The sequence below is a fragment of the Larus michahellis genome, chromosome 3, assembly GCF_964199755.1.
Source record: "Larus michahellis chromosome 3, bLarMic1.1, whole genome shotgun sequence".
NCBI lineage: Eukaryota > Metazoa > Chordata > Aves > Charadriiformes > Laridae > Larus > Larus michahellis.
The window spans coordinates 90,458,672-90,484,783 of record NC_133898.1 but is presented as its reverse complement, the minus strand read 5'-3'; the positions used below and the strand labels follow the sequence as shown (position 1 = coordinate 90,484,783).

The 26,112-nt window shown below is 41.2% G+C and overlaps 1 protein-coding gene and 1 long non-coding RNA gene across 14 annotated transcripts in view; one reads left to right on the top strand and one right to left on the bottom strand.

The window, feature by feature from the left end:
- Window positions 1-9,128, bottom strand: part of MAP3K7 (mitogen-activated protein kinase kinase kinase 7) — a 51,177-nt gene extending 42,049 nt beyond the window's left edge. For 11 of the 13 annotated variants that reach the window (XR_012586285.1, XR_012586286.1, XR_012586287.1 and 8 more), the window contains exon 1: window positions 8,897-9,128. Coding sequence is in view for 8 of the 13 variants with exons in the window: in XM_074581113.1 (XP_074437214.1) it covers window positions 8,897-8,986 (90 nt within the window). In the remaining 5 variants the exon portion in view is untranslated. The remainder of the gene's footprint in view (window positions 1-8,896) is intronic. The other 2 variants (XM_074581124.1, XM_074581123.1) reach the window with 2 other exon arrangements.
- Window positions 9,129-9,186: 58 nt separating this feature from the next.
- LOC141741147 (uncharacterized) overlaps window positions 9,187-26,112 on the top strand; it is a 67,363-nt gene continuing 50,437 nt past the window's right edge. The window contains exon 1 of the long non-coding RNA XR_012586289.1: window positions 9,187-9,388. This is a non-coding gene — a long non-coding RNA (uncharacterized LOC141741147). The remainder of the gene's footprint in view (window positions 9,389-26,112) is intronic.

Here is a 26,112-nt window from a genome sequence, read left to right as displayed (position 1 = left end):
ATTTACAACAGTTTGTGATGGAGCAGGCTTATTTTTTCTGGCCAGTCTATATTTCCTTGCTGAAAAGACTTGTATATGTCTGTATCTACAAATATATTATATGTTTTACGGATATAATTTTAATATTATGACTATGTAATAGACACTACAAATATTTTTATATAGTAAGTATATTTACTTTTCATATGTATATAAAAATAAAATTGAATGTATAACAAAAAAGTAAGCCCAAGTATCTCTTGTATTTGATTCTACATGGTCAAATTCAGCCCATAAGACAATACAATTGCATACTGTTCCCCTGAAGATAAATCCATGATTATTTGCAAGTTTAATACCAAGAATTGGTACATGCATTTCCAGCTCACATACTAGGCAAACCATTATTTTTCAATTTTGCCGTACTTTTAAATAACATTTCTTTTCAATGAAGAAACTAAGAGAAATGAGTATACCACTCAATGTGATGTTTTACATTGTGCCATGAATGTCACAATACCTGGGCTCCAGTTGAAAAGTGAAATAAATTCCAAGAATCAGATGCACTTTATAAAGTCCTTCTGATGACTGGGGGGGGGAGGGAAATAAATAAAAAAAATCAGTGTCAGGCACCAACAGGAAGAATTTACCAGGCAATCTAAATCTTAATTATATAATAGAAAGCTGTGAGAGACCATCAGATATATAAATTTTATGGCTGGTGCAAAGAGTTTAATAAATGACTATGCAGTCAAGGTTTCATAACAATTTATCAGTGACTTGGTGCCTGCTTAGGCAGAGGGTTGAACTTGAGAAGAGGACACGAATGCACTGAGTATTTACCTAGGATACAGGGAAAACAGAGAAGAGCTGATCCTCTGTTACAGCCGCTCAGCCTCTTGGACAGCATATGAAAGGAGCAACCGTCAGAAGCAATGACAGATCTGACAAAAACTTGAAGTTTACCATATGTGAAAGCCCGGTATGTCTTTCCTACTTAATCTGGAAAAAGTATCTTACTCATCGTAAAAACATCTTTTATAATCGACAGAATGGAGCCTGTGGTGGATTCCACTTACATTTCATTTTCTTCCTTTAAGTTTTCACTGAACTTATTCTTTAAAGGAGTAAGTCTTAGAATTTGCCAGAATGGTTTAAACAGTACGCAATTTCCTTCAACACCGTGCACTGGAACTAAGTAACTTAATAGCACAGGAGGGAGGCGCTGCCTGAACTTTAGTTTCTTCACGCTCATTCCTTCTTGTCCCCTGCTGTTGGTGCCACACCATATGTTTGGGCAGTAGTGCATATTCTGAATTATATGAAGCACAGGTAATGGAACTATTGACACGACAAATCAATAAACAGCAGTTGTGGTACTGTGTATGTTTGGAAAATGATCTAAAAATAAACACATTCTTTTGGTAAAAGATTCTGGCCGTCTAAATATCTTCTAGGAGAAAAAAGGAAAATATAGGGCAGATGACACATTTAGAAATAGAACACCAGGGCTTCTACTTTTCCACAGAAGCAAATAGAGTTTGTCAAGTATCACTCAGTTACTACAGTGACACAGACACATTTTAAACTGGTAGAAATGCTTAAAGAGCTTTAAAGTTTGAAAAGTATATACAAATTTATTCCTCTCCCTAAAAAATTCAAACCAGTAAAAAGTTATGTTTTACTGTGCAACAAAGTGACATGGCTAAAGACAGTGCCATTTGCATGTTTTCCAGATAATGTATTTAGAGTCTTATTTAAAGAATATGAACCATACAAGAGCCCTGGGAACAAACATTACCTCTGCCTCTGTGTACAAATAGTATCGAATGCTGTACATAAACAGAGATACATGATACTGACTTGTAAGTATGTAGACTATACTGACTGGTATGTATGTAGACTAGAAATCATGCAGGAAATAGAGACTGCAGATATGTTAAGCCCTTAAGGATGTATTTTGTCCTAAGGGATGTGACCAATAATTTCCCCCCACACACACACAGAGTAAAACAAGAAAAATGCATCTCTATTTATTCAGAGGCACCCTATTCCCTTATCGAATGTCAAAACTTTGGAAGAATTAATTTCAACTGCACATTAACTGCACAGGTTTTCTATTCACTCAAAAATATAAAGATACAAAGTTATCATCTCTATCCATGAAGTTTCCAAGTTAGTTAGCTCTGCATGCTGGATACCTAGTGCTTTTCCGTCTAAAAAAATCTTGCTGGGTATACAAGAAAGCAATAAAATCCAATAGCTCCCGGGTTAGCAGATGTAGTATTCCTTGGAGATTTGCCTTCATAATTTGCAGTATCTACATGACACGTTTGTTTACAATTTTGGGAAGCAAGACAAGCAGTTAAAAAAAACCAACACAAACCCAACAAAACCCGTGCTTCCAAACAGACAGCAGTCTCCAAATTATCTTTAATATCGATGTCCCTTTGGTTACCGGTATATTTGCAAATGAAAGGTTCATGCAAACTGAACTTTCGGATCTCTCAAGCTTCAGACACGATGCAAGACGGAGTGTGGGAGGGAAAGTTCTACAATGCTTTGTAGAAACAGAAACACATTTTAAAATTTATTTGCTTCTGTTCTTTCTATCTACCAGAGTTACAGCACTACCAATAAAGCACACTAATGTTTTCAGTTTTTCACACATCTGCCCATACAACATATGGAAAGCACATAGATTAAAAAAAAAAAAAAAGAAGTGATAAAAGAAACCAGGAACAACAGTTTACAGCCCCTAAAAAAATAGATGCCTACACTTGCTACCATTCATTTAACCAGTCTCAAATTCAAACGTTGGTTCCTCTGTGTGTGCTGTGCTTTATTAAGCAGGTTGAAGAAAATCGGTCCCATGCCACAAATGACTGTGGCCAATACCCTGGCAGCAGTTTTAAGGAGTTCAGATCTGCCAATTCTTACAGCTACGTTCTTTGACTGGTTAAGTTTATTTGTATTAGTGCTCAACCCAATTCTCGATGTTGCTTTCCCTTTCTGGTATTCATACAGCAACGAAAAAAACCCAACCCCCAGCCTCCCCCCAAAAAACCCCCATAAGCAATCCCACTAATTTTAAGTAAACTAAGTAACTGAGTTTAGATTTAGTTTCCAAGTTTCAACTTTAAAGTTATACAAAACACCATAAGAAAAAAAAAATTCTCAATGAAAAAAATTGGTTATTAAAAAATCAATTTATATTCTTAATAAATATACATAACTTCAGCTTGACACAAACTAATACAGTTGGTCCATATTTGGGGCATCATTTGATGGAGCTGCACAACACTGTACAGCTATTATTTAGTGACTCGACTATCTGAATTTAGCTCTGTTTTAAGAAATCATTCACTTTGCAACTTCTTCAGCACATGCTTATGGAGAATCGCAGTACCATCATGTATGTTCCTAAAATTATGGGTGTTTCCAGAAATTCTTCCTTTGCTCTAAACACACAACCAACCCTCTCTGCATTTTGATAGCTCAGTCCTTCTAAGAAATGCGTGCATCTCAAGCAAAGATAACAGTTTATCAGGTTATACTTTCATTCCAGCTCTTTACATACTGATAGCCTTTTACAGATCTGTCTCAAGAATTGAACTCATTTTAACTACCAGTAATTTAAAAACATAAACAAAACACTTTTCTGATGTTTTACTGTGAATCAATTTGTTCTGCTACAGCAGCCCAGACAGGGGATTGTAGTTTTAGTCACAAAATGCTAGGTAATGAGGCGCTCGGGGTGAAGGACTACAACATGAGTTGGACTTGCTGGGCTGGCACAGTTTAACATTACTGTCTTTGAAAAACAATCATTCTGCGGTCAGTAAAGTACTGCTAGAATCCACTGGGTGGGATAAATAAGGGACACATGAAGTCTGCTTTTCTTAGGGAAAGGCCTTCCTCCCCATCCCCACACCCCAATTTCTGACAGCAATTACGCTGTCACTAAGCTGTGACCTTAGCTGCTGCATCAGGCATGGAACTTTATTATTATCTCATAAATACGCATCTTGCTTTCATCACTGGAATAGATGTGAGGTTTCTTTCCCACACATTCTTTATGAGAGTAAAATACAAGTTTATTTTACAGGACAAATTGATGCACTGAGTAAATCTGCATGCGTAGAAGTAAGTGTAAAGTCTTACACTAACAGTTTAACTAGCTTATTAGCCATTTTCTAACACTTACTGCATGCTAAGTTTGATCCACATGAAATTGGTGTTATGTAACTTCCGCTATAAATTCACACTCCAGCTGACACTTCAGCTATTTTCTTATGGAGATGAATGAAGAGAATCTTCTACCGGTATAACTAAACAAAATTAAAATAGCAATTTCAATTAAATCAGAAATACACTTAAAGTAAAATGACAGGAATTATGGCTTATGTTTTCACCATGTACTAATTTTTTGCCTTTGCTTCTGGATGCCCTGCTTTGCACCTTGAAGGCTTACTTTTTGAAAAAGGCTGAGAAATTGTAGATGCAACTGACTTCAAACGGATTTCTAACTATCACCCTCAGCTTTTGAGAACCAAGCCTTTTGTACTTACATCAGATATCCAAGAATATTTTTCAGATCTGAAGTCACACCTGTGGTTCTTTTCCAAACACCTTCCAATTTTGCAGATTTTTAGAATGGGTACTCTACAACCGGACACAATCCCCCAGGACATAAAACCAAAAGTTTTATACACGGAGGTTGTAACAATTCTATGTTCAGCTGTAGGTCACACAAATCTACTTTACGTTTTAGTGTAATGAAGATAATCGGTTACCGCATCTCATTAACTTTTTAAAAAGTTAACTACTATAAAGGGGAACAAAACCCAATTGTCACACTGTATTCCTCATTCTCTTGTCTCTAAACTGCTCTGCTCCGTAATCACATGGAACGCGTGCAGTTCTCAGCACACTTCTCAGGCAGTTAGTGAAATTACTCAAATGTTTCAAAAATGTCTAAGGTAGGTGAACATGCCATAAATTGTAGCTCCTTAGTTGCTGGCACCTTAAGTAGGTTTTCTAAAAATAAATATTTAGAAAGCTTACCTGTTCATCCTAAAGAAAACATTACCTTAAATCCCCTCAAAATTTACTACTGTTGCCCAAATAGACTGTTGAAAATAAACTTCAGCATATACTACAGCACATCAGCGGAGCGTTTAGCAACAATTTTCAAATAATTTATGCCTTCAGACTGTTCAAAAGTAACTCGCAACTACACAAATATGGCAATGGTTTTCAACTTGGCTACGTCAGACAGCGACTGGGCCACAGAATACATGACCAGACATGCATCTTCTGGCTGTGTGATCCAAGGCATACACACATCGTGTGATGAAGAGGTCTGCATTTTGGTCATGTATGGGACTGTTATCAAGTTACATGATGGAAGAAGGGCTGTGGGATTTTCAGGAAAGACTGTCAGGGAGCAGGTTGCCAGAACAGTTCAAACCCAAAGTCTGTTCATTGCTTAGATGGGAAAGCTCCTCTGGGAAGAAGAGACAACAGTACGTAGGCTAGATCTAAATATGAGATTTTAAAATAGGGCTGTCAGGCTTTTATTGTTAACATGATTTCAGTTAATAATATTAAGTTTTCAGATAAATTCTGTAGTTTTAATTATTCAGATTCTAATGATTTGTCTATCTAATACCTTAAAGGTATTAGATAGTAAAACTTAAGAAAACACATTCTCACACTCAAAAATTTGCATGGTAAAGTAGGGAACGTTTCTGTTGAACCCAAGTTTTATGTTGGTTTTTCCCTTCTAGTTTTGAAGATGCTCCCACTGTATCACATCAATTTTGATTTGACTCCAACTCATTTATAATAGTCATCTCTATATTTTACTTCAATCTAAGCACTTCAAATAATGAAAAGGTAGCTTGAAGTTGGAGACATGTTTGACTGGTGGGCAGTAACACTACAGTACTGTTAGATTATAGTCATGCACACAGTAGCTAAAATAAAATATGGTATATTCTTGATATTATCCAGCAGAGTTCAGCCAAATCTAAATGAAAGTGCACTTATAGACCTCACATTTATTAGCAAGGACTCGTGGCCTGCAAGTATTCCAGAACTTCAATATCTATTAATAAACCAGTGGCAGAGTGGGACTGCTATCTGCTGACAAGACAAGCCTTGATAATACAACAGCAAAGCTATGATTATACAAGCATTCATTTGAGTTTCCAGTGTAGACCTGTTGACACTCCATTTTGAAACATCTGAAGTTTGCCAAGCATATTAAAATCTGACCATTTTGGGCCCTTACAGCCATTTAAGAATCCTTGAAAACTTGCCAGCCTGAAGTGAGAGCACAGAAAATCCTCAGTAATGATGTGCATTTTGTTATGACTGCAAAGTTGACTATTTGCACTGAAACTGCATCATGAGGTCACCACACACAGCTGAGAAAAGCAAGGTCTAAGTATGGTCTCTAATTCACCTGTCTTATTGTAAAGTAGCTCTTATTTCTTCCTTTGTGCAATGATGTTTAGACTGTCCTCAGCATTATGGTATCCCCATTGCCTAAAAGAACTTCTGGTAGGACAGGTACACTGACCGTAACTCTAAATGCTACACCAGCTGTCATCAGATTTTCTCATGAAGAGAACACTTTATCAGAGCTCCCTTGTTTATATCACATGAGTTTTGTCATCTCCAACACAGATACTACATTGAGGCTAATGCAACAACCACACTAAATAAAGCACAAATTACTGCTTAGGCATTGTCTTTACACATATTTTTGTGCACATAGTCCTGTCTCAGCATGTGCTAGGGAGGTATGTAGGATGCAGACAAGCTCCGAACACTAAACCTTAGAATGACAAATTCTAGTTAGACCAATTACACACTATGCAGCTCCACACTTCCTACAAGTAAAATAGCAATATAATCCTTGCTAACAGCCTTCCCAAGGGTGTCATAAGGATTAAAGATTTTGTATAGCATTTTATTCATTCTAAGTGCCGTGTGTAACATATTAGATGTGCTACTCACTTCTGTGAGCCATCACAGGATACCTTTTTATGATAGATAAATTCCTATCAATTTTATTTTCTTCTCTGGGTGAGAAAAGCCATTTCTCCCAAAGCACGTGGTTTGATCCCTGTCCATTAATAAGTGTTGCAAAGATGTCAGCATACCAACCATTTGGTTGGACTCGATGATCTCAAAAGGTCCTTTCCAACCATGAAGATTCTATGATTCTACGATTATCCAATGCAAAAATACTTTCAGTTCCCAAACATCATAAAGTTTTCTTACTTCAGAACAGTTAAATGCATAAAGGGAAGAGGAATGATTAGACTTACAGCGTCAAAAATCTTCATGATTGCCATATTCATAGAAAGGGAAAAAGGCAATCTTTTGGAAGATGCTATCTTCTGAGAATATCCAGTGTCTGCTACGGTGAAAGTTAACGTTACCACACCACCAGCCAAATAGAGCAGAAAGTGCCTAAGTGCTCTATGATAATATTGCAGATTTTACGTTCTGTGAACTCTCCCAGATCACACAAGCCCAGCACAATAATTATGAACAAACCAGTACCTAGCAAACCAATTTAAAAATGTGAGATGCTGGTTGTCATATCTATGAAAGCTACTACACAAAACTAAATTCACTTTCACATAAACTTTTTAAGAAAAAGAAGGTAATCATTACTGAAAGAGAAAGATAGTAATCTGCAAATAAAAGCACAAAGACTTTTTCAGGAGTCTTGGGTGTCTGTTAGGTCCAGACTCTACAAGCTGGCCTCACTGAATTCAGTATGGATCTGCATGAAACAAGTTCATTCCTGTAGAGACGCTAGCAGTGGAGGAAGAAAGAAGAAATCCGACAGCAGCAATGTTGTTGTGTGATTCTGACAGCTAAAACACTGTGGTATATACATACTACTGAGCCCTTTAGTAAAGCATGTAAGCTATCCTAGATCACACCCATTCTACTTTCACAGGAAATCCAGACAGACGACAAGTACGTACAAAATTCTGTACTTTGTCCATCCCATTCCAGACTCAAAGAATATAAGGCAATAATTTTACTACGAAATTTTCTACAGAAGAAGAAATACTTGCTTCCAACTACGTTATATGATAACTGAGTGTAATTTCCTGGGTAACACGCACAGGTCACAAATGAAATGTGACCATGAGTGACAATGATCCATGAGTGCAACATCACTAGCCTATGTTAAGAAAAAATAACACAAAAAGATCTGTACGTCCTTAGAGCTAACAGAGCTGTAAATTTAGCAAATAATAATTAACACTGGTATGATGATTACATACACAATGGTTCAGTTAGGTGGCAGAAGGAGAAAGCAGGGGCATACAGAAATAGAGATCCCAAAGAAACATCAGAATTAACAGTTCCCTCTTGCGACAGCGTTTGACAACTGTTTGCCACCCATACAAAAGTGGGTGGCAAAATGGACGGTGAAACTTCAAAAGTCCTGAACAAATATACCCTGCTTCAATAAAGCCCCACAGCACAGCACCCAGCACCCGGGTCGGTGGAACCAAGCTGGTACCTCGGCTTCCAGCCATACCGCCTTTGTTCTCTGCTGCCAACCGCTGCAGCATCCAGAGGAGAAGGGAACCCCCAGGGCTGGGACACTGGGGGTGTGTGTGTATGTGTGTGGGGGGGTGGTCCCGACAACCGACAGCCCCCCGCACCCAGCAAACCTCTACAGCCCCGCACCCAGGAAACCTCCGCAGCCCCTCTCGCCAGCCGGGGGACGGCGCCGGGGGGGGCAACCCCGGGGCGGGCAACCCCGGGGCCGGCGCCGCGCCGGGGGCCCAGCTGGCCCCTCCGGCCCGCCCGCAGGCCGCGCACGGGGGTAAAGCGTGTGGGCAGGCGGCCCGGCGGCGGGGCCCTCGCTCACCTCTTCCACCTCGATCTCTTTGTAGTCGATTTCTTCGAAGTTGAGGACCGGGGGGGTTTCAATCATTTCAGCGGAGGCGGCAGCGGACATCCCTCCTCTTTCACCTAGGGGAGGAGAGGCCGGGGGCGGAGGGCTGGGCGCCGGGCAGCCCGAGGGCCTGGGCCGCGGCTGGGGCTACGCGGGGGGCGGCGGCGGCTCCTGCCCTCCGCGCGGGCGCAGGTCGGGGCGGGCCTGGCCGAGGCGCCGCCTGGGCCGTCGCGCGGGGCGAGGCCGCATCCGCGGCGGCCGCGGGCCTCAGTGGCGGCGGGCGGAGGCCCCGCCGGCGGCGGCGCCGCTCCGCATCCCGCACCTTCCCGCACGCCCAGCGCCGGCTGCCCTAGGCCGCGGCCTCTGCGGAGCCCGGCAGCCGCCTGGGCCGCGCGTCCCCGGTGGAGACAAGGGGGCGGCCCCGGGGACGAAGGTCCGCCGGCCCCGGGCGGCAGCAACAGCGGGGCGAGGGGGCCGCGGCGGGGGTGGGGGAGCCGCTCAGAGCCGCGCCGCGGCCGCCGCCGCTGACATCAGAGCCGCTTCCTGCTGCCCCGGCCAGGGAGGCGGGGGAGGGCGCGCCGAGGGAGGGGGCGGGAAGGGGAAACGCGCCCGGCAGCGGCTGCTGCTCAGGCGGCAGCGGCGGGGCCACGGCCTGGCGGCGGCCACCCCGCCCCCGCCCCGCCGCCCGCCTCCGCCAGGGGGAGCAGCCGCCGCCGCGGCCCCGCTTCCTCTTCCTGCTGGCAGCCGGGAGGCGCTGGGGGAGGGCTGGCAGTAACTGAGGCAGGGGGTCAGTCGCCGTCGTTTTTAGCCGGGGCTGGAGGGGTAGAGATAGGCCCCCTCCCCGGGCTCTGGGGCCATCCGGGGCGCGACCCGCTCGCCGTGGCCTGAGGGTGCTCCGCTCCGCCGGAGGCCGGCGGGGCCAGAGGGACCCGGCGGGGCCGAGGCGGCCGCCCCCGCCGCGCTTTGACTCCGTGTGAACGCGGGGCAGCGCGCCTCGAGTGCTGAATATGTCTTTTCCTTATATATGTATATATATTTCCCCAGGGGAAGAGGTGTACGTGTTGGGGACGTGCGTCCTGGGACGTGTTTTCTCTTTCTCGGGGAAGTGTGTGTAGGAAGGTAGCTGGGGAGTGGAGGGTAATTAAGTAAATGATGTAAACACCTAGCAATAAGGACTCAGGAATGAACGTACACCTTAACTGCTCCCTCTCCAGTCCCCAGCTAATGTGAATCTCGGCCTGCTCTTCCAACAGCTTGTGCCGGCTTCGACTTTTTGCTGAAAGCAATGCATCAGTGTGCTGGTGGTAAAATCGCCCAGGCTGAGGCTTCAGGGCGACCCACGGTGCGAAATCAGTGCTGGGACGAGTGGATATAGCTGCCGTATTTTACCGAAACAGCTGCGCTTCATTTCGATACGTTTAGCCTCGGGGCTATATATAAAAAGTTATGTTATTGTACAATGCTGTTAATAGTATGTGATTTTAGTAGATCTATTAAGCTTTCCTAGATCTTCTTTCTGTAAAATGCTCGTGAATGTCCGTACCTCACAGTGAAGTCTTGTAAATGGGAGATAGAGCTGGTTTACAGAGCTAGCCTGAGCAAAGCCACGTAAGCAATTAGCTAGGAAAGAGAAGATCAAGGGCAACCTGTCATTTTGGGTTGCTTCCCTCTTGCATTTTTCTGTCAGTTTTAGTAATTTGCCGAGGATTTCCAGATGCCTAGCAATCCAGAAATCCCAGACAAGCAATCATAGTGCCTGTACCAGTTGACTGTGTTGGATGCAAGATGAAACTAGTCTCCAGAACAGGTTAGGGCGGTGTGATTACATGGTGCAAATGATCTGTGTGCACGTGGGGAGCAGACTTGTGTCCTGGATGCGTCAAGTTCTTTTTGCTTTTTGATTTTATTATATGATGTGGTCTAGAAAGATCTAAAGAGGCTTCTGTTAGACATGGGAAGGTTCCATGTGCCACAAAATCAGGCTAATACCTGCTTCATCCAGCAATGGGATTATTCAGAGCCCCTAATTTCTCAGAGGTTATATGTAGGTTTGGATGTTCATATTGACCCTGGTGCTCTCCAGTTATATAGTCTATGGATGATTCGAATCTAGTACCCGCTTATACCCACAGATATATTTGAGTTTTGTTTTCATGAAAGCTACTGTTAGTACACATCTTGATCATACTGTGACACGGAGTCACAAAGAACCACATCTTTACCTGGACCTGATGATTTCTTGAAGAAATGCATTATCACTTTTGAATAAGCAGCTGCTACTATCTCAGCTACTGAGTGTGCAATATATTGGGTTTTGAAAGGTGAAGAATATGGATTCCTGAGGTATTGGGAAACTGCAGATCAGATCAAAACCAGCCTCCTCTCAGAAAAATTCATAGTGCTGGATGAATTGCTTCAGTTCTCTAAACACTTTTAAGACTGAGATTCAAGGTAGCCAACACAAAGTCAACTGAAGCCTGGGAACAGGAGTGAATGAAAAAAGGGGATGTGTGAAAATCTTATCACTGCTGGTCTTGGTACCTAGTTGCAATCTTGAGCATGGTGTTGGGCAGAATTCTGAACCTAAAACTTCTCTTTTTCTTTTTTTTTGGACACGTATGTTATGCATTGGGGAAGGTGAACTACATCAGTGCTTTTTAGAAAGGTAGCGAAGTGGGTGGTGGTACTTTAGGTGGCAGTTGGTGATATCTAGTAAAAGTAACTATATTTCGCTTTTTGCTATGTTTCACAGACCTCTCTTGAGGATATATATCAGGTAATTGACAGTTGCAGTCTTTTATATTTTAGTGGTGAGATTTTTCTGTTACCTTTATTTTTTTTTGTTGATGAGAATTAAGAGCGCAGAGGAAAGCGTTCCAATTATAGTTGCTTGTAAGGTTCATTTCCTTTCAGAAATTGATGTAGAAATATGTATCTCAAAAATAATGAGTTCTCTCTTTGTGAAGGCAGTCATCATCATTATCAAAATGTCACTGTCGTGAGGATCAGGTGTGGTTTTAAGGATGTGGTAATTTTAATGTTACTTCTTTTTGTTTTCTGACTGACACAGTCTTAATTAGCTGCATTGGGGTCTGGGTATAACTTGTACACCCTCAAAATAGAATACTTGAAATATTTATTCAACAAACACATTTGAAGGGTGAAGGAAAAGAAAAGCTGCACCCGCCACAGGCTGTGTTTATCTTGGAGGAAAGCTGCTCTTCTGTTTAGAAGAAAAACCTAGAACCTTGGGAGTTCTGGATCTCAGTCGCCTGTTGCTAACATCGGAAAGAAGTTCTGCTGCCAGGAAGGTGACCACTTAAGGATTGTGGACACACAGTCTTAAGTGTGCACAAATGCTCAAACCTGAGATAACTGTCGCAGAGCTGTTTGTAGCTCCTGTCATAGAGCAGGTTTAAGAGCTATATTCTTTCAAGCGATTAGGCAGTAGGTCTTGTGCAAAATAAAAAGTAAGTCTACAGGGCCAGCTTAACAGACCTGAGACTTAGACCAAACACTTGGATATCTTAGCTAAAATTTATCCATCATATACAGATTAGAATTTGGGCACATTTTCATGAGTACAGACGAATGCGCAGTTATATATCATCCTGGCTATCCTCTGTCCAGCTCCCTTTAAAGTTACTCCGTGTAACAGTTGTGGGAGTTTTTAAGAAGAGCAAACCAGCATTATTTTTTATTAACTTAATTTAGAAAAAAGTGAAGTGATTTCTTTTTTCAAAAGACTTCAACTTGTGTCGTATTTTCAGTGTATGCAATTTTTTTTTTTCAGTTGGTTAAAATGTCTTATTTTAAGCAATGGAAGAATGCTACTAGAATGCAGTGGTGGAAGGTGTTGGATGGTCTCAACAACTGGCATACCCCCAGCAAGAAAGGTTCCTTTCTAGCTTTAAGCACAGGAATGGTTCGGGTTTCTGACAAGACTGACTGTATTTTTTTTCTTGTTAAATATTGTCTTGTAAATATGAAGTTATGTCATTTCAGTTTGTGATGACAGTGATTAAAGTCCTTGACACCAGCTGTAGAACTGATTTGCGAGTCATCAGCCTTGCCGTGCCCGTGTATTGGAAACTGGATGTACGCTATTCATAGGAATAAAAAGGAAGAGGAATTAGGCTGTATGACTGAGAGGAACTGGCAAATGGATTGTCTTGTGTATTCCCTTGCCAGCGTGAGGCCAGAGCAGGTCCCTGGTGACCAGTAGTATGGAGCACACCAAGAAACACATGTGCCATGGGGATTCAGGTCCCACCTGGGAGAGACCCTGAAGAAGCCCACTTCTTGTTGCAATGCGGGTACTGTGAAAGTATCTCGTGAGGACAAATCGCCGTGACATTGAAAGATTTCTGTTGCTCGACATGGCAGAGTTGTTGCCTAATCTGCTCTTCTCATGTAGCTTCTCCAGCTCTTGTGTTAAGGTTTCCCAAGAGCAGGTTGCAACATTTTGTGTGTCAGATTTCACTATGAATCTCCATGATTTCACCAGTTCTGTCTTCCGTTAGTAGTTTGTATGCAAAGCAACACAGGAGTGTCTTCTGCCAAATACACTGAGATAGCAGCCCCAACATGCTTCATGTTTTCTTATTACTTCTTTCCCTTTCTGGGAAGAGTTCCCACACTATGTAAACTCTTCTAAAAAGCTATGAATTCTTTCAATTATAGTGCACCTTATTATTTGTAATAAAATGCATATATTAAAAAAAATAATAAAAGCCTTGCAAAATATGTGCTAAATACCAAACACAACTGTATGCAAGGAACTTTGCACACTTTAGTGAAAAGAAAAAAGTTCTCTCAATGAGGGTAGATTTAGAATACTTTAAATATTTATTCAACAAACACATTTGAAGGGTTTGAAAGAATCGGGAAGAAACTCTACTGTGAGGGTGCTGAGGCACTGGAACAGGTTGCCCAGAGAAGCTGTGGATGCCCCATCCCTGTAAGTGTTCAAGGCTAGGCTGGATGGGGCTTTGAGCAACCTGGTCTAGTGGGAGGTGTCCCTGCCCATGGCAGGGGGGTTGGAACTAGGTGATCTTCAAGGTCCCTTCCAAGTCTAACCATTCTGTGATTGTATGAATATTACAGGAACTGAGATGGTCACAATTGTTTCTGAACTTTATTTTGTGCGTATTAGATCTCTCAAAGTTTAGAAAGGTGCAAAAACCGATCTAAGTGCATCCGATCTATGCATCTAAGTATGTGATCTATGCATCTAGGTATGTGTTGGTCTGTTCTCAGTAGGCTTTAAAATAAAATGTGAAGGAGAGAATAATAAAGAGCATGGAGGTAAATGGAATTAAATGTCACATATTTTTAATCGAAGATTATCTCAGATTAACAAAAGATCATTTTTTATAAATTCTGTGATATTTTTAGGCAAAGGGAATGGATAGAAATATTCTGTCTTGATTGTATTTGATATATTGCCTTGTGTGAAATTATTGATTAAGTTGGGCACGAGAAGAATCATTAAAAGACCTGAAAGTGGGTAAGGAGAGTAGGGGATTAGTCAAAAGACAAGGGGGCTATCAAAAGGGAAGTATTCGAATGAAGTTATTAATAGACTTTTTTTTTTTAAAGATTCAGTTTTGAGAGCAACCTTGTTAATAATTTCATTAATGATGTTGATAAGAGAATTAGGAGAGTAACAGTGATTCTGGTGGCAGAAGTTTAGACAGCATAGTTGATGGAGAGGAGGATAACAGTATCAAATGGGAAAAACTAGACAACTCCAAGGACAAGAGAAATAAAGTGGCTAATATTTAAAATATTACAGTGCAAATTCATGAATTAATTTGAGAACTCATAAGATCTTGTTATCCTGTAACAGACTTATTGGGAAGAGATGACAAGAATACAACTTGCATGTTTTCACTGGTTTTAGGAAGACTGTGAGTCTTGTAGATAATACACCTAGAAAAATGTGCAAGTTTATATATCCTGTATGATATATCCCGTATGATATATCCTGTAAAGCTATACAAGGTTATGCAGGCCTCATCTGAAGGACTCTGCGGTGTTGGTTATCTGCTTTCCAAGAAAAATGAATTGAGACCTAACAAGTTGCAGAGAAAAGCTACAAAGATGTTCAAGATAAGAGAGGGCTTACCACAGAAGGGAAAATAAAGCAACTTGACATGTTTAATCCCACAAAACAAAGACAGAGAGGATATATGTTGCTTCTTTTTAAGGAGATTGAAAAGATAAAGGTATTGGGGAGGTAAACAGTACTGATGGAAAAGCGACGTTCAAGCAAAAGGAAACTTCTTTTGGCACAAGAATCCTGTTAATGCACATGGATTGGAAACCTGAAAAAGGTTTCTTGCCATCAGGGCAAAAGTTGCTTCTCTGGATGTTGCCTGATCAGTGAAATAATTTATTTGTCATAACTATCTGTGAGAGCAGAGTACTGTATTCATTACCTAAGAAGGTCTTTTCCAATCATATGTTGGCCAAGCAAGTGCTGTTAAAAGTGTAAATAATATAACGGATTCTTATCATGGTCTTTCTTTATCTGAGTATACATTGAAATGAACTGGTATGTTCTTAATATGAAGTAAAAATTTTATTGACAAAAGTACGTGAGTAAGGCCCTGTTCTGAAGTGTGAGGTGAAGTTTGGAGGGAGGGGGGATATTTATTTTTTATTTCTAGGAGGAGGAGTATCAGTGTCTTTTTCATCTCTTAAAGCTTTACACTCATGAACAGAGCAAGTGGAGGGAATTCTTGCAGGTGTGATTTTTAAGCAATATTTGAAAAGGGAGATGACAGCCTTGTATGTTTTATGGAAGACACACAAGTGGGTGGAGTACCACAAAGCGCTGGAGAAGTGGACTGGAAGTAGGAGGGGAGACTTCATGACTTTCATGATGTAATGAGGATAAAGACTAATGTAGTGTGAGTGCATGCACACTGAGGCTTCTCGGGATGAGAAACTTGTCTTTAAAATCTGTCTGTTCCAGAAGATCTATTCTTCTATTTATTGAGAAACAGGAATAGATGCTTTGTGTGATTAGTTTCTGGCTTCATACCAGCTGGAACTGACAGAAACACAGAATATGTAGAGCTGTGAGTCAAATGGAGAACCTGCCCTATGAGGAAAGTCTGAAGGAGTTAGGTCTTTTTTCCCCTGGAGAAGAGAAGGCTCAGGAGAGGACCTCATCCCAGTATTCCAGTACTTAAAGGGTGCCTACAAAGAGGGTGGAGGCTCTCTCTTCATTAAGAGCCATATGGAGAAGACAAGGGGCAATGGTACAAGTTGCACTGGGAGAAGTTTCATCTTGATACAAGAAAGAAATTTTTTACAGTGAGAACAGTCATTGATTGGAACAACCTCCCCACGGGTGTGGTAGAGTCCCCATCACTGGAGATTTTCAAGACGTGACTGTACACGGTGCTAGATAATCTCATCCAGCCTCCCTTTCCCACACAAGGTTGGACCAGATGATCATTCAAGGTGCCTTCCAAGCTGGGCTGTTCTAGGTTTCTAGGAAATATGCTGGCAGGCTAGAAACATCTCAGCAGAAGGCATCCTGATTCTGATGCAGTTCACAATAGCCCACGGCGTGAGTGCCATGCACAGACCTGTGGCTCTGCCTTCTGGTCGCTTGTGGATGTGTGTTTGGCTAACAGCCTGTGTATGCACATGGACGACGCAAAGATGCCAGCAAACAGTCATTTTCCTAATTGATCTCTGATTCACATCTTATATAACCAATATGCTGAAAGTTGGTGTTTTGTAATGTTATATAAAAGCCATGAAGATCTGGCTCTTTTTAAAGAGATACTTGTTAGCATGCTTTGCCACGCATCATTAGGATGGTATATCTTTCTAGAAAGTATCTTAAAAAATGGTCAGTCAAAATCATCTGTAATCAAGATAATATGGTCTTAGCAGTGGAAGAATAAAGCTAATACAATCACAGAAGAAGGAAGTAAGCACTTTGTATCGTATCACTTGTTTGGTAATGAAATATGGACGTAGTCTTCAGATTTACTGGGAGCACAAGACATATGATGCTCCCAATTAAATGAGATCAGATAGGAGGAAAAGTCACAGTAAAACTGAAAGTGACACATCACCAGAAATTTTCCTGTTCCCCCTAGAAACTTCCAGTCAGGTGGTACTTGACCACTGTCAGTAACTGGGTGTTTCATAACACAGTGGTTCTTCAGGCCATTACTGTAGCTATTACTTCCAGCCAGATCGATGTAACAGAAGTGCTGAGCCAATTAACTTGCTACAGCCTGATTTTTGTCATAACGTCAACAAGTTCTAGTATCTAAGCATATAATTTTTCACTGAGCACAAATATATCTATCTATTGGTATCAGACCAATAGTAGGTTAGATGTTAATGACACTTGAGATAATTTCTTCTCAGTGAAGGTCTAGCTGCTGAATGTGAAATCATTATCCTCTTTTATACCTAGTGGTTCATAAATTTACTCCCTGCAACAAGGTTCAATTTCTTTAAAATTTGAGAAAATTTTAACTTACAGATGCTGCCTTCTAGTGGAGAATCCATCCCCAAAGACACTGAATGTTTTACGTGGGAGGTGCTCATGGTCATTCCCCTTGATGCTCTTCCACCCCATGTTATCTGCCGTTTACCGGACCAAGGGAAGGATTCTAAAGAATGTTTTATTACTCCCTGATGCGAATGTTTTTTAGGTATTTTTCATGAAGTCGAACAAGACAAGATGAAGAACGCTCAATTCATAATGCCCTAAAAATGATATTTAATGACATCTTTGGAACATGAATGTTTGATGAATGTTTGAATCAGTTGGCTCCTACTTGTGAAGAGGAAGGAATATGACCTTTTGTAAAAAAAATTAAATACATAGATCTCATAACTGTGGGGGGAAAACTCCAAACCTAGCTGATGTCTAGATTCCCAGACAGCCTGAAATGGTAACTTTGAGACCTGCATATTTTTCCTCTGAGAGAGTCTCTTGACCTGCCAGACTGTGGGGTGTATATGGCTAGTGGCACAGCAGGCACTCCAAGGTAAATGTGCCAGGTGATGGCAGCAGCCATAGCTCTGGATTTTGTAATGATATCCACTCCTGAGATGTGTGACAGATCCACCCTGATGGAGACTGGGGATATGGGGATTGAACCAGGGGGATGACTGTGGCTTTGGGGTGTTGGTTTGTGGAGCTGGAGAGAATGGGGAGAGGGAGGCACACAGCAAGCGTTGATTTTGAAGTCTTTCTGCCAATTGAGATGGTGTTTGGAGAAGAGAGGTGCTGCCTGCATTGGGAAGAGAGCAGGGAAAATGGGTCTGTAGAGCATGGGATCCTAAAAGAGCAGGTGGGTGCAGAGGCATTGCTCCTGCATATGAAGACTACCTGGCAATTAGACCACAGTTGCTGCTACTGATGCTGATTAAGGCCACACTCACTGCCACCACTAATGATGGGACCTGAGCTGACTGCGTAGTATCCTTCCTCTGAGGCTTGTGGCACAATGTGTACATTATAGTTCAGATCACGTTATCCAAATCGTGTGTACAACGTGTGACCTGGAGTGTATTATCAGGATGCAAAAATAGGGAGAAAGTCTATAATCTGTTGTACATTAGGTTTCAGATTCACCTCAGCAGAATGTGAAGACCTGAGAGTTATACATCTGGTTTCCAAGTGCCTTCTTTGGTCAGTAAGAAAAGATAGGCATCTTCAGAGGCTATTTTTTCCCATCTGTCATAGACATATATGTTAGGACGTGATGAATTCCTGTTTGCAGATGTCTCTTTCTCTACCGACTGTAGATGGAGCCTATATGACAATTGGGTACCTAGGGCTTGATTTGTCTTCCCACCCATAGCCATCTAGTGACTTTAGAGGCCCCCAAAGATTTCTGAGACCTTTGCAGGGGGCTAGCAAATGTGACATAAGTCACGAGATGAAGGTCCAGGAAGCATATCCTGGGGAATCTGAGATGACACTAGATAGGTATGTATGGGCAACTGGACTGATTCCCTAATTTCTGGTTACTTAAAGTGAGGAGAGAGAAATCCCACCATTGGGATCTGACACCAGTCTTTCAGTAGAATGTAGCTGTAGGTGGGTCAGCCCCCAAACTCTAGATATTTAAATTCACGGCCTAGCTTTGTGTGAAACATAAACCTGAATACAATTTTGTTTAGTTTCATGTGGGTTTGATCCTGCAGTGTTTCCATTAATGAGAGGTTTTCTAAAGCATGAATGCAACCAGGTTTAAACTTTATTTTTATATTGGAAAAAAATAAAACCCAACCAAACAAAAATCCCCCAAAAGAATACTCCCCCTCTCCTCTGGCAGCATTATATTAAAGACTGTTGCTATATATGCTTTGGTACAGTTTATCCCAATTTGGCCCAGCTGTTGGTCTCCAGCAAAGAATACCCCAAAATGAAATGTCAGGAAGAGCTGATGTTAAGAATGCTGCCCATTGGTAAAATGCAGAGGGAAGCCTGCCTGCTGGTTTTCCCAACACTCAAACCACTTAGGAAAGAAAGAACTAGTTGCTCTGCTTTATTAGGAGCATTAAATTCAGAGATGCCTCTAAGAAGTTATATTTGAAAGTGTGAAAATTACATTTAATAGAGTTCTTAAAATATGATGACTGGGCGACCGTTTCTTCTGACAGCCAGCAATTACTTAATCATACAAATTTCTTTCATGATGTGAAAGAAATGGAGAAAAGCAGGTGATAGTTCCCTTTGGGCATCTGAGGATTTGATAACCTTATTTCTTCAAATGTACTCAGGAATATTACTGTCTCTAATCTCTACATCAGTTACAGAAAGGCAATAAAAAAAGTCGTTTCAAAGATCCTGGCATCAGTTTGTTTATGTCATAGCCTTTAACTTTATGAAGCATTTTGCGGGGGTGAAATTTGACATGCCTCCTGCAATTGTTCTCTTGATTCAGTGTTACTAGAGAAATAAATTTGCAGCAAATGGAAGTCAAGAAAGGAATGCAAGCAAATGTAAAAGGAGACATTTTTCTTCCAGGAAGTTTTTACACTAGACTTCTGAAAGATTTCCACTGGAACATGGATTCCTCAAAAAAAGTAATTTGACACTGGGAGAAATCATGCAGTGCATACGTTGCTGGTACCTGAGGCTGTTTCATTTGTCTTAGTTAGAATTTTATGTTTATATTATGGGTATTTCCTGAAACTGTGCAGAAGTAGTCAATGCTGAGGCCATTTTTATTTCCCCACAAGGTGGTACTGTGGTACTGACTATGGAACTCTTGTTTTGGCTATAGCTCATTTATTTCTGTAATCCTTCTGCAGATGTTTTAAAGACGGATTTTTGTCTGTGAAAAAGTTTCAGTGCTAGAATCAAATTTCTTAGCGAAATGGTCTTAAAACTCTTTTTTGGTGTGCTTTCTTTTCCTAACTTTTTGTCTCATTAAAAATAGATTTTATTGCAAGTTGAGACTGTCAGAAAAACTCCATTATTGCTGTTTGGACTTTCTCACCTCTTATTGCATTTTTTTAAATCTAATCAGCCTATTTCCGACTCCCTTGTTTTTCAAACTAAAACAATAGCTCTTATAAGTTTATTCAGAAATTCATATCTTTTTTTCCCTTTAGTTACATGTAAGTAAAGAGGGACTTAAGATTAATTAGAGAAATGAAAATAAATTAAAAACATTAAATATTCAGGAGAATGCAGCTTTTCCCCTGAAAACAGACCTAACCACTATCAAGCACAGAAAAAAAACATAATTAATTGCTTAAATCAACCTCTGTGGCAATATGTGGGGTTCTTCTAGTCGCTTGCAGAGATCTGTAAGATCTATTGTGAACTGCTCCATGTGTTTGCAAACCCACCATCGCGTTTGAGGACTTGCATAATTTCCGTGGTCACGCCTGTGCTACTACACTACCATAGTTTATAGCTTATTTTAGAAAATGCAATAAGGTGAGGGTAGAGGCCTAAGCACTAGTCTGGGGGTCTGCATGTTGTTAAGTGGTCAGCATAGCCCTTGGCAGGGCATGGGCCCAGGACACCATGTATTCCCCTAGACAGAGGTTATCAGGGTTTGACTGTAGCCTGTGCTTTATGGGGAAGAGAGTTAAGCTATACTGATATGTGCTGTGCAGTAATTATTGGTCTCAAGACCAGAGGACAGGCCCTGGTCCACTTTATTCATCAGCATCGATGTAGTCACTAGGACCCACTGATCCATGCTTGTGCTCCAAGCTAAGCATGCACTCAGGCAGATTTGGGGCAGCTCAATTTTAGAAATGTGTACTCCTGTTTTTGTGATCTAGCTTTTACATCATTATTTTTCTGTGTGTGGTCTGTTTTTATTCACCTAATGTACATGGATACACCATAGATACCTTGAAAAAGCAGTTACTCTACAGATGCTGGTTGTACAGGGTACGAAGCGTCATGCACAATCTATATTAAAAGTGGGGTGGGGGTATGACATCAAAATGGGGTCAGTTACATAAAATGAAGCTTTTTAATGCATTTGGAGGATCACATTTGACTGTTATTTAAAAAATATGTACTAGAAAATGATGATCTATGCCTTATTTAGTGATACCTAACAGTTTTTTCAAAAATAAGTTATTTAGTTTTCTATAGGGTTTCTGTATTTTCTTCATGAGCAGAACAAATACATTTGAGAGCTGAGTGTGGCTATTATCTTTCAAGCCTTCCTTTCAAATAGCATCCCCCTCCAGGTTCTTGTGCTTCATGGCAGGTCAGGGACTACACCATGCTTCAGGTAAGTGATAGAGACCTCAGACAGGTCTTGAATAAAGGGGGTGCATCCATGTGGCACCATATAATCCTTTATTGAGGCAGAGTGAATGCCCTGAGTCCACAAGCAGTCTAGCAGCCTTGTTTGCCAAGGTCCACAGCCTGCCCTTCGTGGCCTCTGGGTCAGAGAATAGAGCTGGTCCTGCTGAGGTGAAAATGGGACAGAAGATACTCCTCTTTTTAGGAATATGTGACTTCCCAACACTGAGGTGAGGAAGTGGGAGGCATGGCAACAGCAGATAGGGGCTAAAAGAAGAGCTGAAGGGCCACTAGTCCCCTGGCAAGTAGTGCTTGCAGAGCAGATCACTGGGGTCTGTTGTCAATATTGTGGTCATATTGTTATGCTGGAGGTAACGTGAGAGCAGGATAGGAAGAGCTACAGAAGACACTTCTACTCAGTCATTCTGTACACTCTACAAATGGAAACCCTTTCTTTGGGCATCAGATCCCATGCAGAGAATTTCTCTATGACTATATCTTTTTAAAGCATAAAGCTATGGTCTGTTAAATGCCTGTGCACCCTACCTGGAAAATGACTTAAGAGCATCTTCAGCTCTTGGCTCTGCTTTTGGACAATCTCCATCTATTATTGTTGATAAACACTTCTTTCTTCCTACTATATTCCCCCATTACAGGGAAGTCCCCTGAATCTTGGGACTTTCCTGCAAATGTGCATGCTTAAAATAACACTTTCTGTGGGTTCTTTCAGATTTCCATTTTTTCTTGATGGAGATAATTAAGAATATTAATTCTATGTGAGAGAAAAGTATATCTGATGCCCTGGGACCTGGGAGCAATGTCTCAAGTGGGTTTGAATGAGATCTAACAAAGAAGAATAAGCATGTGTCTTAGGCAGGCTCTCGAGACTGCAGGATGGAAGAAATACGCTGGAAGGAATCATACTGAAGTGGTTTGCCGGTAGTACGTATATAGGATTGCTGGTAGGGATATTTAGTAACATGGGTATGGTTCTTGTTTCCAGGATTTAGAGTTCATAAAAAACAGGTGAAAAGAGATTAAATGCTTCTCTGACATCATTTTTCCATGTCAGAATTTGCTGTCGGTGCCACAAGTCATCTTTGCAGGGGGAAAAGTGAGCTACGTAGCTACGAGCAGATTCCCTATAAAGTGGGAATCTTGTTTCCCATGACACTGGATCCTCGTAACAGTATTTCTTTGTTATAAAATTGCACTTCAGAGATTGAATTGAAGCCATACAAGACAATTTTAAGAATAGTACTTCTGAAAGCAGAGGAATATCACCAAAAGAGTTGCAGACACTGAAAATATTTGCCCTGTGGCTTCCAGCTTTGGTTTCTGTTCCTAGAAGCACCTTCTCTGAAGCCTAAGAAAACTGTTAAGCTGGACTCACCCCTTCACAGGCCAGACTTAGCTCATGTGCACTCTGAAACATCTGCAGACTCTGACATAAAGCATCCAGAAACCCCAGTGTTTTATGAGTCATTTTGGGCTTTAGGGAACCTCTACTAAAGCACAGCTTTGGTATTATGGAAAGAAAATTAAGGGTTGACAATTTGAGATGGCCACCAAAGGGGACTGCAGGATCAGGGTTAAAAGAAATCTTTTAATAATGCACTTAAGAGGTAATAGATCCAAGAGAATGACCTTTGCAAAGCCTCTTATTCTCCTGTAATTTCTTTGTGGTTTTTGCCAGGTATGTCTACATGATGCTCTAGGGTGAAGTAGATGATCCTCAAAGCCTGGGAGTCCATGTACTTTCCTCTTCTTCTGCTTTGTAATTTTTTTGGAAGAATTCAAACATATATTCTAGTCACCAACTGAAGAGTGGATTCTGGTTTATCTAATAAATGATATAAATTGCTGGTCTGTTCTATCTGGACAAAAGAAATGAAAAAGACCTCAGATAAAAGCCTTTCTTTATTAAAGAGCCAAAGACATTTTAGATCTCATTTGGCCTTCATGCCCCACTCATTCCTCCTCTCTTTATCTAGTGGTGCTTTGCTGATACAGTTATTATCCTTTTCAGCTACTCTAAACATATATTATTAATTCTGCAACTGGCTCTCTACCTCCAGCCCTCTAATAGTAAGCTCACTAAAATCCTGTAAGGCTATATACCCTAGGAACAACTTGCATGTTTCTCACCCGAGTGTGCATACTCTGATTTCCTCTGAATGGCCCATTTGGGCCATCCCCTTCTTCCTCTGTTTATTCCTTTGCCTTCTCCCTTCTCCTTGCTGTGCTTCACTATCTGCATCCCTTCTCTTCTTGTATCAGAAAATCCTCTTTGTCCTCGTTTTATGAATGTTTTTTCCATTCATCAGGAAGCAAAAAAATTCAGAGGAATAGGTGGTAAGACTTGTAATAGAATCTCACCTGTGAGGTGGGTTCAAGACCTGGGTTGAAATATTTCAGTGAATGTCCATTTTGACATTACGGCATGCTTTCTGCATTGTATAAAATGGTTGGCCTAAACTATCATAATGATCATATTGGCTAGTTTTAAAATGCATGGGTTCTTCTTTAAAGGCTTACTTAAATAACCCACCACTTCAAACAATTACTTCTTTCTCTTTTCATTAGTAATCCCCTCACACGCTCTTTGCTACAGTGTTGTTTCATCTTGTGTTTGTTTGTCCTAACTAATTTAGATATTAAGTCCTTGGTGACTGACAATGTGTCTATCTATGCAAAGCACACTTAAATAAATAAATTTAATAATAATTAATAATAAATATCCCAGTTGAAAGCTATGCATCTGAGCTAGCAAGGACGACACTGACATTGATGTATTCAGTTTGCTGTTCCCCTGCCATGGCTCCTTGGGAAGTGCTGTTAATGGATGCTGTGCTATGAGGGGTGTTGTGTCCCCCTGTCACAGTCCTCCCCATCAGAGAGTCGCTCAGAGAGCTCTGCCTTCACCCTCGTCACTCACCAATTTGAAATCCAGCCGTTGGAGCTAACACTCTCCTAAAGGTGGTCAAAATACAAGAGGAGAGCGTAGAATCTCTTTTGGGGGAGAGGATCCTGCTAAACCCTGACATTTGGACCTGTTGGAGCAGGTCCAGAGGAGGGCTACAAAAATGCTTGGAGTACTGGAGGACCTCTCCTATGAGGACAGGCTGAGAGAGGTGGGGTTGTTCAGCCTGGAGAAGAGAAAGCTCCAGGGAGACCTTATTGCAGCCTTTCAGTACTTAAAGGTGGCACACAGGAAAGATTGGGACAAAATTTTTAGTGGGGCCTGTTGTGATAGGACAAGGGGTAATGGCTTTAAACTAAAAGAGAGTAGATTTAGACTAGATAGAAGGAAGAAACTATTTACTCTGAGGATGGCGAAACACTGGAACAGGTTGCCCTGGTGGTAGATCCCCATCCCTGGAAACATTCAAGGCGAGGCTGGACATGGCTCTGAGCAACCTGATCTAGTTGAGGATGTCCCTGCTCATTGCAGGGAGGTTGGATTAGATGACCTTTAAAGGTCTCCTCCAACCCAAACTATTTCATGATTCTGTGATTCTATGACCTCCCAAAAATCACTATTCACAACTAGTACCAGTCCCTTACAGAAAGTAAAATTTTTATGTCTTTATTAATCCTTCTGTGTGGAGCAAATTATTTTTTCTGTCCCTTTTTTCCTGCCCCCTCCCTCCCCCCCGGGCCTCCAGTTTCTTATATGTGAAAGTCTTGCAAAGCAAGTAAACGCTTTTGTGAAACAGGCTTTGTAAACATTCAGGTAGAAACATCGAAGCTGGCAGGAAAGAATTCATGTGGTGTGCATTAACAATTGTTGAAGCTAGAACACTATTTAATCTGTTATTCCTGGTGGGCACTACCTTGTAGAAAAACAATATTATTACAGATTTAATCTTTTAGTTAGTAATAAACCTCAGGAGTGGTCTGGTGGAGAAAGGGGAGAAGTGAGTCCTTCCTGAGCAGAGGTAAACTGGGCAAAATCTGCCCTTCACGTGTCTGCCTGAAGAATTATGACTTCTGATGGAAGCAGGTTAGTCGCAGTGTATATTGCCTTTTTGTTTCATTATGGGAAGAAGGGATCACTTTGCATATACTTTCTCTGGTCCATCCCATAGGTAGAACTGCAATAAAAGTCAGCAGAAGAAAAAGTCAGGAAAAGAATAGCTGAATAACATGTCGCAAAGGCAGAAGAATTATTGTAATTTCTATGATTATTAATCCATCTGAACATGATGATTTTTATCAGAGATGGCAATGTCTAGAGTGTGTCCACTGTAGTAGTGGTTTTATCCCTTATACTGCCATCAAAACTATAATGTTTTGGTGCTCTGTATTTACTGCCACAGGTAATGTTTGTTACTTGGGGTTTGTTTTCCCAGTTCAGCCCTGGGGAAGAGGTGTGAGTGCTCATGAGGTTTGGTTTTTGTAGAATTTTAAT